Source organism: Pseudophryne corroboree, chromosome 4 (genome assembly GCF_028390025.1).
Source record: "Pseudophryne corroboree isolate aPseCor3 chromosome 4, aPseCor3.hap2, whole genome shotgun sequence".
NCBI classification, from domain to species: Eukaryota; Metazoa; Chordata; class Amphibia; order Anura; family Myobatrachidae; genus Pseudophryne; species Pseudophryne corroboree.
In genome coordinates this window covers 87,413,354-87,431,366 of record NC_086447.1, presented here as the reverse complement: position 1 = coordinate 87,431,366, position 18,013 = coordinate 87,413,354, and the positions used below count along the sequence as shown (strand labels likewise).

The window sequence follows — 18,013 nt, the reverse complement described above, 5'->3', positions numbered from 1 at the left end:
GGAGAGGACTCGTCAGACTTGCCAGTGACATGGCCTGCAGGACTATTGGCATTCCTGGGGAAGGAGGAAATTGACACTGAGGGAGTTGGTGGGGTGGTTTGCGTGAGCTTGGTTACAAGAGGAAGGGATTTACTGGTCAGTGGACTGCTTCCGCTGTCACCCAAAGTTTTTGAACTTGTCACTGACTTATTATGAATGCGCTGCAGGTGACGTATAAGGGAGGATGTTCCGAGGTGGTTAACGTCCTTACCCCTACTTATTACAGCTTGACAAAGGGAACACACGGCTTGACACCTGTTGTCCGCATTTCTGGTGAAATACCTCCACACCGAAGAGCTGATTTTTTTGGTATTTTCACCTGGCATGTCAACGGCCATATTCCTCCCACGGACAACAGGTGTCTCCCCGGGTGCCTGACTTAAACAAACCACCTCACCATCAGAATCCTCCTGGTCAATTTCCTCCCCAGCGCCAGCAACACCCATATCCTCCTCATCCTGGTGTACTTCAACACTGACATCTTCAATCTGACTATCAGGAACTGGACTGCGGGTGCTCCTTCCAGCACTTGCAGGGGGCGTGCAAATGGTGGAAGGCGCATGCTCTTCACGTCCAGTGTTGGGAAGGTCAGGCATCGCAACCGACACAATTGGACTCTCCTTGTGGATTTGGGATTTCAAAGAACGCACAGTTCTTTGCGGTGCTTTTGCCAGCTTGAGTCTTTTCAGTTTTCTAGCGAGAGGCTGAGTGCTTCCATCCTCATGTGAAGCTGAACCACTAGCCATGAACATAGGCCAGGGCCTCAGCCGTTCCTTGCCACTCCGTGTGGTAAATGGCATATTGGCAAGTTTACGCTTCTCCTCCGACAATTTTATTTTAGGTTTTGGAGTCCTTTTTTTTCTGATATTTGGTGTTTTGGATTTGACATGCTCTGTACTATGACATTGGGCATCGGCCTTGGCAGACGACGTTGCTGGCATTTCATCGTCTCGGCCATGACTAGTGGCAGCAGCTTCAGCACGAGGTGGAAGTGGATCTTGATCTTTCCCTAATTTTGGAACCTCAACTTTTTTGTTCTCCATATTTTATAGGCAGAACTAAAAGGCACCTCAGGTAAACAATGGAGATGGATGGATTGGATACTAGTATACAATTATGGACGGACTGCCACGGTTAGGTGGTATAAAAAAACCACGGTTAGGTGGTATATAATACAATTATGGATGGACGGACTGCCTGCCGAGTGCCGACACAGAGGTAGCCACAGCCGTGAACTACCGCACTGTACACTGGTTGATAAAGAGATAGTAGTATACTCGTAACAACTAGTATGACGACGGTATAAAGAATGAAAAAAAAACCACGGTTAGGTGGTATATATTATAATACAATTATGGTTGGACGGACTGCCTGCCGAGTGCCGACACAGAGGTAGCCACAGCCGTGAACTACCGCACTGTACACTGGTTGATAAAGAGATAGTAGTATACTCGTAACAACTAGTATGACGACGGTATAAAGAATGAAAAAAAAACCACGGTTAGGTGGTATATATTATAATACAATTATGGTTGGACGGACTGCCTGCCGAGTGCCGACACAGAGGTAGCCACAGCCGTGAACTACCGCACTGTACACTGGTTGATAAAGAGATAGTAGTATACTCGTAACAACTAGTATGACGACGGTATAAAGAATGAAAAAAAAACCACGGTTAGGTGGTATATATTATAATACAATTATGGATGGACGGACTGCCTGCCGAGTGCCGACACAGAGGTAGCCACAGCCGTGAACTACCGCACTGTACACTGGTTGATAAAGAGATAGTAGTATACTCGTAACAACTAGTATGACGACGGTATAAAGAATGAAAAAAAAACCACGGTTAGGTGGTATATATTATAATACAATTATGGTTGGACGGACTGCCTGCCGAGTGCCGACACAGAGGTAGCCACAGCCGTGAACTACCGCACTGTACACTGGTTGATAAAGAGATAGTAGTATACTCGTAACAACTAGTATGACGACGGTATAAAGAATGAAAAAAAAACCACGGTTAGGTGGTATATATTATAATACAATTATGGATGGACGGACTGCCTGCCGAGTGCCGACACAGAGGTAGCCACAGCCGTGAACTACCGCACTGTACACTGGTTGATAAAGAGATAGTAGTATACTCGTAACAACTAGTATGACGACGGTATAAAGAATGAAAAAAAAACCACGGTTAGGTGGTATATAATACAATTATGGTTGGACGGACTGCCTGCCGAGTGCCGACACAGAGGTAGCCACAGCCGTGAACTACCGCACTGTACACTGGTTGATAAAGAGATAGTAGTATACTCGTAACAACTAGTATGACGACGGTATAAAGAATGAAAAAAAAACCACGGTTAGGTGGTATATATTATAATACAATTATGGATGGACGGACTGCCTGCCGAGTGCCGACACAGAGGTAGCCACAGCCGTGAACTACCGCACTGTACTGTGTCTGCTGCTAATATAGACTGGTTGATAAAGAGATAGTATACAATACTACTAATATACTGGTGGTCAGGCACTGGTCACCACTAGTCACACTGGCAGTGGCACTCCTGCAGCAAAAGTGTGCACTGTTTAATTTTAATATAATATTATTTATCATGTACTCCTGGCTCCTGCTATAACAACCTGCAGTGCTCCCCAGTCTCCCCCACAATTATAAGCTTTATATACAATACATTGATGTGCAGCACACTGGGCTGAGCAGTGCACACAGACTGAGTCACTGTGTGACTGTGTATCGTTTTTTTCAGGCAGAGAACGGATATATTAAATAAAACAAACAACTGCACTGTCTCTGGTGGTCACTGGTCACTGTGGTCGTCAGTCACTAAACTCTGTCTGCACTCTCTTCTAATCTACAGTATCACAGCAATCTCTCTCTCTCTCTCTCTTCTAAATCTAATCTAAATGGAGAGGACGCCAGCCACGTCCTCTCCCTATCAATCTCAATGCACGTGTGAAAATGGCGGCGACGCGCGGCTCCTTATATAGAATCCGAGTCTCGCGAGAATCCGACAGCGTCATGATGACGTTCGGGCGCGCTCGGGTTAACCGAGCAAGGCGGGAAGATCCGAGTCGCTCGGACCCGTGAAAAAAAAAGTGAAGTTCGTGCGGGTTCGGATTCAAAGAAACCGAACCCGCTCATCTCTAGAATAAAGTGAAGGTTCTGGAGTGGCCATCTCCGTCTCCTGACCTCAATATCATTGAGCCACTCTGGGGAGATCTCAAACGTGCAGTTCATGCAAGACAGCCCAAGAATTTACAGGAACTGGAGGCTTTTTGCCAAGAAGAACGGGCAGCTTTACCATCTGCAGGGCCGTCTTAACAGCAGTGTGGGCCCCTGGGCACAGCAATACACTGGGGCCCCTACCCATCCTCCATGGGTGGGGTTGCTATCAGCAGCAGCTTTGATGTCCCGCGGGCGGTAGGGGGTGTTCTATATTCAGCTCAGCATGTAGGACTTGGAGCAGTAATTTCTGCTAATTACTCCTTTACTGCACAGATAGGGTGGAAGGGAGAACACTAAACTGTACAAGGAGGCACTGGGCTGAATGAAGGGGCCCCAGTATATGACTTTCAGGGTGGTAGGGGGTGTTTAATACATAAGAAAGGGGTCGATAGTGGAGTGGGCTTAATTTTCATCATTTTCTGGTGAGAGAGTAGCTTGCTTGACTGCAGATATCTCAAGTTCCTGGAAAAAAGATTTCTTAGCTGTGAATGGGATACAAATTTAGAGTGTCTCACCTGTCAGGAGGTACTGGGGACTTAGGGATCAGAGTTCAGGAGCCAGAACAATTAACCAACAAATATATAAAACTTGATATTAGACGTGTGGAGCTTGAGCAGGTACCAGCTGCTTGAAGGCTGATATCTTTGGTTATGGGCATAGTAGAGACAAGCTGCTAGTGTCCACCGAAAGTGGAGAGTCCCAGATTTTGAAATATACCCTCATAAAAACGCTAAGTCATACAGAGCCCGAGATATCTGGCTGGGAAGAGCAATTAACAGGCTTGGATGGGGACCACTGCTTTGAAGTCGGATATCTCTGGTTCCCTAGGGCCGATTTTCAAAAATCTGGTACCCCTGGAAAGAGGGGACCCTCAGCTATCAGCCTGGGCCCTTATACTCCTGGGGCCCTTGGGCAAGAGCCCATTGAGCCCATACGAAAAGACGGCCCTGACCATCTGAGAAAATAAAGAGCCTCATCCAGAATTACCACAAAAGACTTCAAGCTGTCATTGATGTTAAAGGGGGCAATACACGGTATTAAGAACTGGGGTATGTAAGCTTTTGATCCGGGTCATTTGGGTAGTTTCTGTTGTCATTATGATTTAAAAAGAGTAAACACAGTTGTTTGACAATAAATGGCTTCACCCAACCACTAACCATGAGTGAAAGAAAAGTTTGTGAGTTATCATTCATATTCTCTGTCAAATGGCCAGAAAATCACAAATTCTGCTAGGGTATGTAACTATGTAAACTTATGAGCACAACTGTATATATATATATATCCTGATGACAATATGATTTAAAATATTGAAACTTTGATTTTGGAAACTACAGTATCTGCCTCCTTTGCAATTTGTTTTAGTCGCACCTCCGCATGTTCCAACTCATATACAGTAGTATAATCAATAGTATGGCCTTGGTGAAGAATATTTTTCCTCATAGCCCCTATACTTGTCTAAGCACTTGTTCCAACGGTACACCAAGACATCTATCCCAGCATAGAAGACCATAAAAAACAAAAACATAACAGTGCCAGGAACCACGGATCGGAGCTCCAGCGAGCGCTGCCGGGCACCGGTTCCCCCCTGTGCAGTAAAGTGATGCTGCAAAGCGGGAGCTCACTTTACAGCACTGGGGGTCACAGCACAGAAGCAGGATCCGGTGCCAGGCAGCCTCTTGGAGCAGCGGACACCAGCTCCTGGGACTCGTCATAAGTATAAATCTGGGCAGGGTGGGGGGCTTTTTGCGGCGCAGGAATAATCGCGATGGGGAAGGGAGCCTGACCGTAGCGACAGACAGCGGCGCATGTGCAGCAGGCCATCAGGGTATTTCTTACAAAAAATACCCGATAATGCTGCGGAGGGGCATCGCAGGGACAGAGCTTTCTCGCAAGCTCTGGCCTTGCATGCGATAATTGATACATCCATGTGATGTACTCAATTATCTCAGTGCGAGTTTGGCCAATATTGTCACCTGTCATCCGCATCATCAGATGCGGATGGTGATAAATCAGCCCCTTAGACAGTACAGCAATTTAAACATGCTTGGGATAGACATAAGGATCTCCTTACAAAGAACTAAGGGGGACATTTACTAAGCAGTGATAAGAGTGGAGAAGTAAGCCAGTGGTGAAGTTGCCCCATCAACCAATCAGCAGCTCTGTATCATTTTATAGTATGCAACTTATAGATGTTACTTAGGTGCTGATTGGTTGCCATGGGCAACTTCTCCACTGGCTGACATCTCCGCTCTTATCACTGCTTAGTAAATGTCCCCCTAAGGATCAAATAGGGTTTGAGGTAATTATAAGGATAAAAAATGGGAGCTTAGATGAGCCAAGTGGTTCTTACCGGCCGTCACAGTCTATGTTTCTAAGCAGTGAGACAGGTCAGACCACTTACATTCACTGTTGAGAAAATTGAAGAACGTGACTGCTAATTACAATTTACAGTTGTAGCTGATTTTATTGCAGCGAGTGTCTTTGTAACACTATAATATGTGTTTTCAGTACACAGACACAAGTGTAAAGTCCTTTTATATTGCAGAACCGCTGACTGGCAGCCGTGCCTACATTACTGTCACATTGGAGAGCTTGTATACTGTGGTTTTCATAGCAGCCAGAAAAATTCAGATTTCTGAAACTATTAAACATCGTTAAACTAATACGTGGTAGTACAACTGAAAGCACGCTTCCCCTGTCACACAGAAGAGTGTCAGTTCTGAGGACGCTACACTAATTATTATGTCATACCTCCCAACATTGTGCAGGGCCAATACGGGACTGCTGACGGGATGCCTGAAAAGGGGGTGTGGTGTCAGCAAAAGTTGGCGTGGCTTCACGTGGATGCTGTGGCCGCAAGTCACGCATCCCATTTACGTCACTGAGGGGGCATGCCCAACGCTCTAAGGGTTGCTGGGAATACTCCCAGCCCCTCTGTCTCCCGTGAATAGATGCTCTGTGCATGGGAGAAGTAGCATGTGCCATGGGGGATATGATGACGCGATTTGCGCTGAATCGCGTCATCATAGCTCCGCCCCCTGCTGTTCAGTACCAGTTTTCTCGGCAGTCTAGCGGGGGACGGGGCCACAATGATGCATTCATGCTGCCATGCCCCCATACTGCCCACTTCCCCCACCGGTCACACCCCCCAGACTGCCCCCATTGCTGCTGGCCACGCCCCATTAGCCTACCACGCTGCCATCTCCCGGAGGAGGGTGCAGCAAGGTAGGCATGTGTATGGTGCAAATTTGCAAATAATGGCCCTCATTCCGAGTTGTTCGCTCGCTAGCTGCTTTTAGCAGCATTGCAAACGCTAGGCCGCCGCCCTCTGGGTGTGTATCTTAGCTTAGCAGAATAGCGAACGAAAGAGTAGCAGAACTGCTACTAAATAATTCCCTGCAGTTTCTGAGTAGCTCCAGACCTACTCCTAGATTGCGATCACCTGAGTCCGTTTAGTTCCTGGTTTAACGTCACAAACACGCCCTGCGTTCGGACAGCCACTCCCCCGTTTCTCCAGCCACTCCTGCGTTTTTACCTGGCACGCCTGCATTTTTTAGCACACTCCCTGAAAACGCTCAGTTACCGCCCAGAAACACCCACTTCCTGTCAATCACACTACGATCAGCAGAGCGATGAAAAAACGTTGCTCGAACTTGTGTAAATCTACAACGTTTTGTGTGAAAGTACTTAGCGCATGCGCATTTTTGCAGTTTTTTCACTTAATCGATGCACTGCGAAAATCGGCAGCGAGCGAACAACTCGGAATGACCACCAATGTCAGAAAGATGTTGCTATGGTAAAACAGAGGCAGAATTCTAACGGTATTGAAACAATTTCACCGTCAGGTACACTAGAGAGTCAGTATGTACTAATTTATGTGTTGCTAATAGCAAGTAAAATGCTTACACTTTGCTATTTGCCTATGCACAAATGTTTCAGGTGTGGCTGGAAACAGCAGTGTTGCAGCTTACTTGGAAGCAGCAGAGATGCACAGAAATGGTAATGCAGCAGGTGGCATCTGGTATACAGATGGAGCCAGGCTCATCTAGCGTAGCTACATCGCAGGCTGGCACTTTTGGTGCGGCTAGTCGATCCGGCGCCTAGTCACGCCGAGGCAGAATACAGAGATGCTCCCATTCATATGAATGAGTCGTGTGTGCATCTATGATGTCCGTGCACCCCAGTGCCCGCGATCACCCCAGCACGCCGGGGTGCAGATGTAGCCACGATGGGCATGGCTACATCTGTAAGTAGACGCCTCCTGTATGCATGTGTGATCCAGTATGCATGTGTGATCACCTGCTACACCATCGGCCGGCTGAGTAATTCGTGAGGTTACGCAGCCGGTCTGTCGCTGAGGCCAGGAAATCTCCGTCAGAAAGCATAGACCATGGCCTCGACACTCCCACAAAACAGGCGACATGCCTCTGTTTCGGGAAACGGAAGGCGTGGCCGACCTCTCCGTGTCCTCAAATGGCTGCAGACCGTCAATCACTGACATCTGCACCCTGACTACATCCAAAGACGCAGTACATTGCATACTTTGTGTCATTGCATTGGGACCTGAATCAGGCACAGTGTCAGCAGGCATTTCACAGGGAGAACTGATTAGCGAGAGACGGCAGCCTATGAAATCACAAAGAATTATTGATATCAATGAGGCACGAGGCACTCTGCGGCTCAGTGAGCTCACTTGCAAGTTCATAGGCTACTTCCTTCCTCATCAGCTGAGCACGGTGACTTCCGAATCCTACTAAATTATTTTTCTATTGTCTAATTTTAAGGTTGGTGTTTTTGTGCTATTTTTTAATACTCAGTTTACACTTTAATAGTACCCATGCCTAATGTCTTCCAGCGATGAGGAGGTTCTGCTGTCATAGATCAGATTTGCACTGGTTACATTTTGTTATGCCTTCATTAAAATTGTTCACATACTTATAAATGAAGTATTAATATAACACTGTACAGGCGTATTGCAAAATGTATTAAATACTGTATATAAAACAGGGAACACCAACCAGTATGGAAAATTGTTCTCTATCCCTCCTTATCATTCAGCTTATAGATTCCATATAGACTTTAAAACCCCTGTGTAGATTTATCTTTAGTAAACATCGCCACCTGCTGGTAACTAAATGTAATAACTAAACAGTTTATGCAGGAATCAGCTTGGAGCAGTTTATAACACATCAGGTCAAACCAAGCCAGATTAGGCCATTATACAATAATATGCATAGTTCAGTTTGTATATGTTTATGTTTGCTTAGTTTGTTTTTGCTTCTTTTTTTGCCTAACTTCCTATGTGTGGTTAAAAACTTAAAATGTACAGCACATTAAAATGAGCACTTTTAATGACAACTGAAAAAGCTAAGTGCTTTAATGTAATGTCTGCTTGCTAATTTTAAAATGAAAAGAAAAAAAATCAGGTTATGATTGCCCCTGTGACACAGCTGTCTTTATCGAGACAGTAGGACAGAGGGCCTGATTTTAGAAGAAAGCAAAAAAGCACGTAACTTTGTATCTGGAACACACCATGTTGCAAGGCCAGGGGAGCAAATATTTTTCTCTATCGTCCTAGTGGATGCTGGGGTTCCTGAAAGGACCATGGGGAATAGCGGCTCCGCAGGAGACAGGGCACAAAAAGTAAAGCTTTAGGATCAGGTGGTGTGCACTGGCTCCTCCCCCTATGACCCTCCTCCAAGCCAGTTAGATTTTGTGCCCGGCCGAGAAGGGTGCAATTCTAGGTGGCTCTCCTAAAGAGCTGCTTAGAAAAGTTTAGTTTTAGGTTTTTTTACTTTACAGTGAGTCCTGCTGGCAACAGGATCACTGCAACGAGGGACTTAGGGGAGAAGAAGTGAACTCACCTGCGTGCAGGATGGATTGGCTTCTTGGCTACTGGACATCAGCTCCAGAGGGACGATCACAGGTACAGCCTGGATGGTCACCGGAGCCTTGCCGCCGGCCCCCTTGCAGATGCTGAAGTAAGAAGAGGTCCAGAATCGGCGGCAGAAGACTCCTCAGTCTTCTAAAGGTAGCGCACAGCACTGCAGCTGTGCGCCATTTTCCTCTCAGCACACTTCACACGGCAGTCACTGAGGGTGCAGGGCGCTGGGAGGGGGGCGCCCTGGGAGGCAAATGAATACCTATTTTGGCTAAAAATACCTCACATATAGCCTCCGGAGGCTATATGGAGATATTTAACCCCTGCCAGAATCCGTTAAGAGCGGGAGACGAGGCCGCCGAAAAAGGGGCGGGGCCTATCTCCTCAGCACACAGCGCCATTTTCCCTCACAGAAAGGCTGGAGGGAAGGCTCCCAGGCTCTCCCCTGCACTGCACTACAGAAACAGGGTTAAAACAGAGAGGGGGGGCACTAATTTGGCGATATGCTTATATATATATTAAGATGCTATAAGGGAAAACACTTATATAAGGTTGTCCCTATATAATTATAGCGTTTTTGGTGTGTGCTGGCAAACTCTCCCTCTGTCTCTCCAAAGGGCTAGTGGGTCCTGTCCTCTATCAGAGCATTCCCTGTGTGTGTGCTGTGTGTCGGTACGTGTGTGTCGACAGGTAGGAGGACGATGTTGGTGAGGAGGCGGAGCAATTGCCTGTAATGGTGATGTCACTCTCTAGGGAGTCGACACCGGAATGGATGGCTTATTTAGGAAATTACGTGATAATGTCAACACGCTGCAAGGTCGGTTGACGACATGAGACGGCCGACAAACAATTAGTACGGTCCAGACGTCTCAAAAACACCGTCAAGGGTTTTTAAAACGCCCGTTTACTTTAGTCGGTCGACACAGACACAGACAGGGACACTGAATCCAGTGTCGACGGTGAATAAACAAACGTATTCCTTATTAGGGCCACACGTTAAAGGCAATGAAGGAGGTGTTACGTATTTCTGATACTACAAGTACCACAAAAGAGGGTATTATGTGGGATGTGAAAAAACTACCATAGTTTTTCCTGAATCAGATAAATTAAATGAAGTGTGTGATGATGCGTGGGTTCCCCCCGATAGAAAATATGGGCGGTATACCCTTTCCCGCCAGAAGTTAGGGCGCGTTGGGAAACACCCTTTAAGGTGGATAAGGCGCTCACACGCTTATCAAAACAAGTGGCGGTACCGTCTATAGATAGGGCCGTCCTCAAGGACCAGCTGACAAGGCTGGAAAATATAATAAAAAGTATATACACACATACTGGTGTTATACTGCGGCCAGCGATCGCCTCAGCCTGGATGTGCAGAGCTAGGGTGGCTTGGTCGGATTCCCTGACTAAAAATATTGATACCCTTGACAGGGACAGTATTTTATTGACTATAGAGCATTTCTATATATGCGAGATGCACAGAGGGATATTTGCACTCTGGCATCATGAATAAACGCGATGTCCATAACTGCCAGAAGATGTTATGGACACGACAGTGGTCAGGTGATGCAGATTCCAAACGGCACAGTATGGCCGTATACAGGAAGAGGACTTGTTTGGGGTCGGTCCATCGGACCTGGTGGTTACGGCAACTGCTGGAAAATCCACCGTTTTTTACCCTAAGTCACATCTCTGCAGAAAAAGACACCGTCTTTTCAGCCTCAGTCCTCTCGTCCCTATAAGATCATATCTGCCCAGGGATAGAGGAAAGGGAAGAAGACTGCAGCAGGCAGCCCATTCCCAGGAACAGAAGCGTTCCACCGCGTCTGACAAGTTCTCAGCATGGCGCTGAGACCGTACAGGACCCCTGGATCCTACAAGTAGTATCCCGGGGGTACAGATGGGAATGTCGAGACGTTTCCCCTTCGCAGGCTCCTGAAGTCTGCTTTACCAAGTCTCCCTCCGACAAGGAGGTAGTATGGGAAAAAATTCACAAGCTGTATTCCCAGCAGGTGATAATTAAATTACCCCTACTACTACAGAAAAGGGGTATTATTCCACACTATATTGTGGTACTGAAGCCAGAAGGCTAGGTGAGACTTATTCTAAAAATTTGTTTTTGAACACTTACAAAGGTTCAAATTAAGATGAAGTCACTCAGAGCAGTGATAACGAACCAGGAATAAGGGGACTATATAGTGTCCCGGGACATCAGGGATGCTTACCTCTATGTCCCAAATTTGCCCTTCTCACTAAGGGTACCTCAGGTTCGTGGTGCAGAACTGTCACTATCAGTTTCAGACGCTGCCGTTTGGATTGTCCACGGCACCCTGGGGTCTTTACCAAGGTAATGGCCGAATTGATGATTCTTCTTCGAAGAAAAGGCGTCTTAATTATCCCTTACTTGGACGATCTCCTGATAGGGGCATAGTCCAGGGAACAGTTGGAGGTCGGAGTAGCACTATCTCGGATACTGCTACAATCAGCACGGGTGGATTCTAAATATTCCAAAATCGCAGCTGATCCCGACGACACGGCTGCTGTGCCTAGGGATGATTCTGGACACAGTCCAGAAAAAGGTGTTTCTCCCGGAAGAGAAAGCCAGGGAGTTATCCGAGCAAGTCAGGAACCTCCTAAAAACAGTGCATCATTGCACAAGGGTCCTGGTAAAAATGGTGGCTTCCTACGAAGCAATTCCATTCGGCAGATTTCACGTAAGAACTTTTCAGTGGGATCTGCTGGACAAATGGTCCGGATCGCATCTTCAGATGCATCAGCGGATAACCCAATATCCAAGGACAAGGGTGTCTCTCCTGTGGTGGTTATAGAGTGCTCATCTTCTAGAGGGCAGCAGATTCGGCATTCAGGATTGGATGCTGGTAACCACGGAGCCCAGCCTGAGAGGCTGGGGAGCAGTCACACAAGGAAAAAATTTCCAGGGAGTGTGATCAAGTATGGAGACTTTTCTCCACATAAATATACTGGAGCTAAGGGTAAATTTATAATGCTCTAAGCTTAGCAAGACCTCTGCTTCAAGGTCAGCCGGTATTGATCCAGTGGGAAAAACATCACGGCAGTCGCCCACGTAAACAGACAGGGCGACACAAGAAGCAGGAGGGCAATGGCAGAAACTGCAAGGACTTTTCGCTGGGCGGAAAATCATGTGATAACACTGTCAGCAGTTTTTCATCCCGGGAATGGAAACTGGGAAGCAGACTTCCTCAGCACGACCTCCACCCGGGAGAGTGGAAACTTCATTGAGAAGTTTTTTCCACATGATTGTAAACCGTTGGGAAATACCAAAGGTGGACATGATGGCGTCCCGTCTGAACAAAAAACGGGACAGGTATTGCGCCAGGTCAAGAGACCCTCAGGCAATAGATGTGGACGTTCTGGTAACACCGTGGGTGTACCAGTCGGTGTATGTGTTCCCTCCTCTGCTTCTCATACCTAAGGTGCTGAGAATTATAAGACGTAGAGGAGTAAGAACTATACTCATGGCTCCGGATTGGCCAAGAAGGACTTGGTACCCGGAACTTCAAGAGATGCTTACAGAGGTCTTATGGCCTCTGCCGCTAAGAAGGGACTTGCTTCAGCAAGTACCATGTCTGTTCCAAGACTTACCGCAGCTGCGTTTGTCGGCATGGCGATGGAAAGCCGGATCCTAAGGGAAAAAAGGCATTCCGGAAGAGGTCATTCCTACCCTGGTCAAAGCCAGAAAGGAGGTGACCGCACAACATTATCACCACGTGTGGCAAAAATATGTTGCGTGGTGTGAGGCCAGGAAGGCCCCACAAAGAAATTTCAACTCGGTCGTTTCCTGCATTTCCTGCAAACAGGAGTGTCTATGGGCCTCAAATTGGGGTCCATTAAGGTTCAAATTCGGCCCTGTAAATTTTCTTCCAGAAAGAATTGGCTTCAGTTCCTGAAGTCCAGAAGTTTGTCAAGGGAGTATTGCATATACAAACCCCTTTTTTGTGCCTCCAGTGGCACTGTGGGATCTCAACGTAGTTCTGGGATTCCTCAAATCACATTGGTTTAAAACCAGTCAAATATGTGGATTTGAAGCATCTCACATAAAAAGTGACCATGCTCTTGGCCCTGGCCTGGACCAGGCGAGTGTCAAATTGGTGGTTTTTTCTCAAAAAAGCCCATATCTGTTTGTCCATTCGGACAGGGCAGAGCTGCGGACTCGTCCCCAGTTCTCTCCCTAAGGTGGTGTCAGTGTTTCACCTGAACCAGCTTATTGTGGTGCCTTGCACCTACTAGGGACTTGGAGGACTCCAAGTTGCTAGGAGTTGTCAGGGCCCTGAAAATATGTTCCAGGACAGCTGGAGTCAGAAAATCTGACTCGCTGTTTATACTGTATGCACCCAACAAGTTGGGTGCGCCTGCTTCTAAGCAGGCGATTGCTCGTTGGATTTGTAACACAATTCAACTTGCACATTCTGAGGCAGGCCTGCCACAGTCTAAATCGGTTAAGGCCCATTCCACAAGGAAGGTGGGCTCATCTTGGGCGGCTGCCCGAGAGGTCTCGGCATTACAACTCTGCCGAGCAGCTACGTGGTCAGGGGAGAACACGTTTGTAAAATTCTACAAATTTGATATCCTGGCAAAAGAGGACCTGGAGTTCTCTCATTCGGTGCTGCAGAGTCATCCGCACTCTCCCGCCCGTTTGGGAGCTTTGGTATAATCCCCATGGTCCTTTCAGGAACCCCAGCATCCACTAGGACGATAGAGAAAATAAGAATTTACTTACCGATAATTCTATTTCTCGGAGTCCGTAGTGGATGCTGGGCGCCCATCCCAAGTGCGGATTATCTGCAATACTTGTACATAGTTACAAAAATCGGGTTATTATTGTTGTGAGCCATCTTTTCAGAGGCTCCGCTGTTATCATACTGTTAACTGGGTTTAGATCACAAGTTGTACGGTGTGATTGGTGTGGCTGGTATGAGTCTTACCCGGGATTCATAATTCCTCCCTTATTGTGTACGCTCGTCCGGGCACAGTACCTAACTGGCTTGGAGGAGGGTCATAGGGGGAGGAGCCAGTGCACACCACCTGATCCTAAAGCTTTACTTTTTGTGCCCTGTCTCCTGCGGAGCCGCTATTCCCCATGGTCCTTTCAGGAACCCCAGCATCCACTACGGACTCCGAGAAATAGAATTATCGGTAAGTAAATTCTTATTTTTTTTTCTGTGCAGGGTAAAAATGGCTGCTTTTGCATGTACTGTAGCCCACAAATGTCAGACAGCTTTATTATTACACTGCAATTAAGATTTCAGTTTGGATGCACCTCACCCAAATATTATTCTCTTTGCACATGTTACATTGGGTGTACTATGATATCCCGGCGCCGGTATGCTGAGCGTCGGGATCCCGACCGCCGGAATGCCGGCAGCAGGGTGAGCGCAGAAGAGCCCTCTGCAGGCCATGCTTTTTGTTCTCCCTCCAGGGGTGTCGTGGACACCCCAAGAGGGAAAATAGTTGTCGGTATCCCGACAGCCGGAATAACGAGTGCCTCCCATTACATCTATCTCACCTGCAGTGCAACATGGTCATAGTTACCGACTTCCTTGCTGCCACCTATGGGTTGGCACAGCAATAGGGAGATGTACGTGTGTGTGTGTTGGGGGGGAAGAGGTTTGATGCAGTGCAGTAGGCATGGGGATGGGGGCGTGTTTGAGCGATCGCTTCGTTGTTGCCAAGCCCCACGCTATACAATGACACGATTACGGCATTGTACAGTGGGGGGCGTGGCTATGATAACACGGTTCAGTGCGAATCATGTCATTAGTCACCCAGTCCACCCACTCTACTGGGTCAGTGGGTAGTGGGGTGTGGGTGGCTCCGGGAAACTTGCCCACTTTCCCGGGGTGCTGGGAATGCCGCACGATTTTTGGGAGCCTCCTGGCTGTTCCGGGAGTGTGGGCAAGTATGTGTGGTTTTGCCAGGTGCACAGTTACTTATTTTTTTTTCCCTGTCCTTCCAATTTAGAATCGGGCCCAGAACCCGCAGTTGGGACGGTCCCACCTAAAATGGGACATTTGTGGTGCTTGTGGTGATAGAGTTCAAGCAAATATTATCTGTATTCATAGTGAATTCTGAGTTCTCACCACTTCATTAGGACAATGGCCCTCAATCCGAGTTGTTCGCTCGCTAGCTACTTTTAGCAGCCGTGCAAACGCATAGTCGCCACCCATGGGGGAGTGTATTTTCGCTTTGCAGGATTGCGAACGCCTGTGCAGCCGAGCGGCTGCAAACACATTTTGTGCAAAACAAGACCAGCCCCGTAGTTACTTATTCTGTGCGATGATTGCTGCGACGAGTGACACGGTAATGACGTCAGATACCCGCCCAGCAAATGTCCGGCCACGCCTGCGTTTTTCCAGACACACCCAGAAAACGGTCAGTTGACACCCAGAAACTCCCACTTCTTGTCAATCTCCTTGTGTACGCCTGTGCGACTGAAAGCCTCGCTAGAACCTGTGCAAAACCACGATGCTCTTTGTACCCGTACGACGCACATGCGCATTGCGGTGCATACGCATGCGCAGATTTTCCTTTTTTTTTTTAAATGATCGCTACGCAGCGAACAACGGCAGTTAACGATCAACTCGGAATGAGGGCCTATGTGTGTAGTTTTTGGGATAAAGCACCCTACTGCAACCGAGGTTGGCTAATTTAATGAACATTGGATTTCTGTGAATCACGTATAGAATGTTTAACCATCTGCCTGATGCCTGTATGTGGTCTTCAAGCTCTGGCATGGTGACTTGTACTATCCTGAAAACTCGCAGTAGGGGACTTATTATATAACTGTGCCGATAACACGTCCTTTTTATTTTAGCAGTGATTCCAGAATACACGGTGGATATAGAGATCAGCTTTCCTGACCCCTCCTTTGCAAGTCTGATAAAGCAATTCATCAGGAACAACCTGACTCTGCCCATGCAACTTGGGTCTAACGACACAACAATTACAAACATCAGCATCACCACAGGTAACTCCTGCCACGTGTAATATAAAATGACCAGTCCATTGGAACGGTCATGAAGATAATACAGAAAGCATATAGAGGTAAACTCCGGGATTCTGGGGAAAAAAATGTATACTCTGAAAGTAAAAATAATTTTTCAACATAAAGCAATCTGTGCAGTGCATACAGTGATGTACATATGCTAAACAGATTTATTTAGTTAGGAAAATTTCCTGAGATCTTGTCCTCTAATAACTGCCCGATAATAACTGATTACTATTCTAAATCTGCTGGTAGAACTGCCTTTCTTTTTGTCTCTGTGTGGAATCTTGAATATACTAACGAGCTGTCCAGTGTTGGGCGGCGCCATCTTCCCAGTGACAACTTCGGGAAGATGGCCGCCGCACTTTGAAACCAAAGACTCTGGCACTGTGCCTGAGTCTTTGCTCTCTAGTACACATGCGCCATCTTCCCAAATATCACTGGGAAGATGGCGCTGGCTGAGGAGGGCGGATCCACTTCCCGTGCAAACAAGTTAGGAAGCGGGTGCCCCCCACCTTGAATAAATGGCGCTCCCTGTGGAGCGAAGCGGACCCACAATTACAAGTTTATTAAATTCATTTTTTTGCTGCGGGGTACACTGGGCTCTACAGGGAATGACATTGGGGTGTAGAGTAAGATCTTGATCCGAGGCACCAACAGGCTCAAAGCTTTGACCTTCTTCCCAGAATGCCTAGCACCGCCTCCTCTATAACTAGAGATGTGCACCGGAAATTTTTCGGGTTTTGTGTTTTGGTTTTGGGTTCGGTTCCGCGGCCGTGTTTTGGGTTCGAACGCGTTTTGGCAAAACCTCACCGAATTTTTTTTGACGGATTCGGGTGTGTTTTGGATTCGGGTGTTTTTTTCAAAAAACCCTAAAAAACAGCTTAAATCATATAATTTGGGGGTCATTTTGATCCCAAAGTATTATTAACCTCAATAACCATAATTTCCACTAATTTTCAGTCTATTCTGAACACCTCACACCTCACAATATTATTTTTAGTCCTAAAATTTGCACCGAGGTCGCTGGATGACTAAGCTCAGCGACCCAAGTGGCCGACACAAACACCTGGCCCATCTAGGAGTGGCACTGCAGTGTCAGGCAGGATGGCCCTTCCAAAAAATACTCCCCAAACAGCACATGACTCAAAGAAAAAAAGAGGCGCAATGAGGTAGCTGTGTGAGTAAGCTAAGCGACCCTAGTGGCCGACACAAACACCTGGCCCATCTAGGAGTGGCATTGCAGTGTCAGGCAGGATGGCCCTTCCAAAAAACACTCCCCAAACAGCACATGACGCAAAGAAAAAAAGAGGCGCAATGAGGTAGCTGTGTGAGTAAGCTCAGCGACCCTAGTGGCCGACACAAACACCTGGCCCATCTAGGAGTGGCACTGCAGTGTCACGCAGGATGGCCCTTCAAAAAAACACTCCCCAAACAGCACATGACGCAAAGAAAAAAAGAGGCACAATGAGGTAGCTGTGTGAGTAAGCTAAGCGACCCTAGTGGCCGACACAAACACCTGGCCCATCTAGGAGTGGCACTGCAGTGTCACGCAGGATGGCCCTTCAAAAAAACACTCCCCAAACAGCACATGACGCAAAGAAAAAAAGAGGCGCAATGAGGTAGCTGTGTGACTAAGCTCAGCGACCCAAGTGGCCGACACAAACACCTGGCCCATCTAGGAGTGGCACTGCAGTGTCAGGCAGGATGGCCCTTCCAAAAAATACTCCCCAAACAGCACATGACTCAAAGAAAAAAAGAGGCGCAATGAGGTAGCTGTGTGAGTAAGCTAAGCGACCCTAGTGGCCGACACAAACACCTG

At 47.3% G+C, this 18,013-nt stretch overlaps 1 protein-coding gene across 1 annotated transcript in view; it reads left to right on the top strand.

Annotated features, from left to right (window-relative positions):
* Nucleotides 1-18,013, top strand: part of LOC134908956 (adhesion G protein-coupled receptor F5-like) — a 306,960-nt gene that overhangs the window by 241,279 nt on the left and 47,668 nt on the right. The window contains exon 4 of the mRNA XM_063915240.1: nt 16,021-16,173. Coding sequence (XP_063771310.1) covers nt 16,021-16,173 — 153 coding nt within the window. The remainder of the gene's footprint in view (nt 1-16,020; nt 16,174-18,013) is intronic.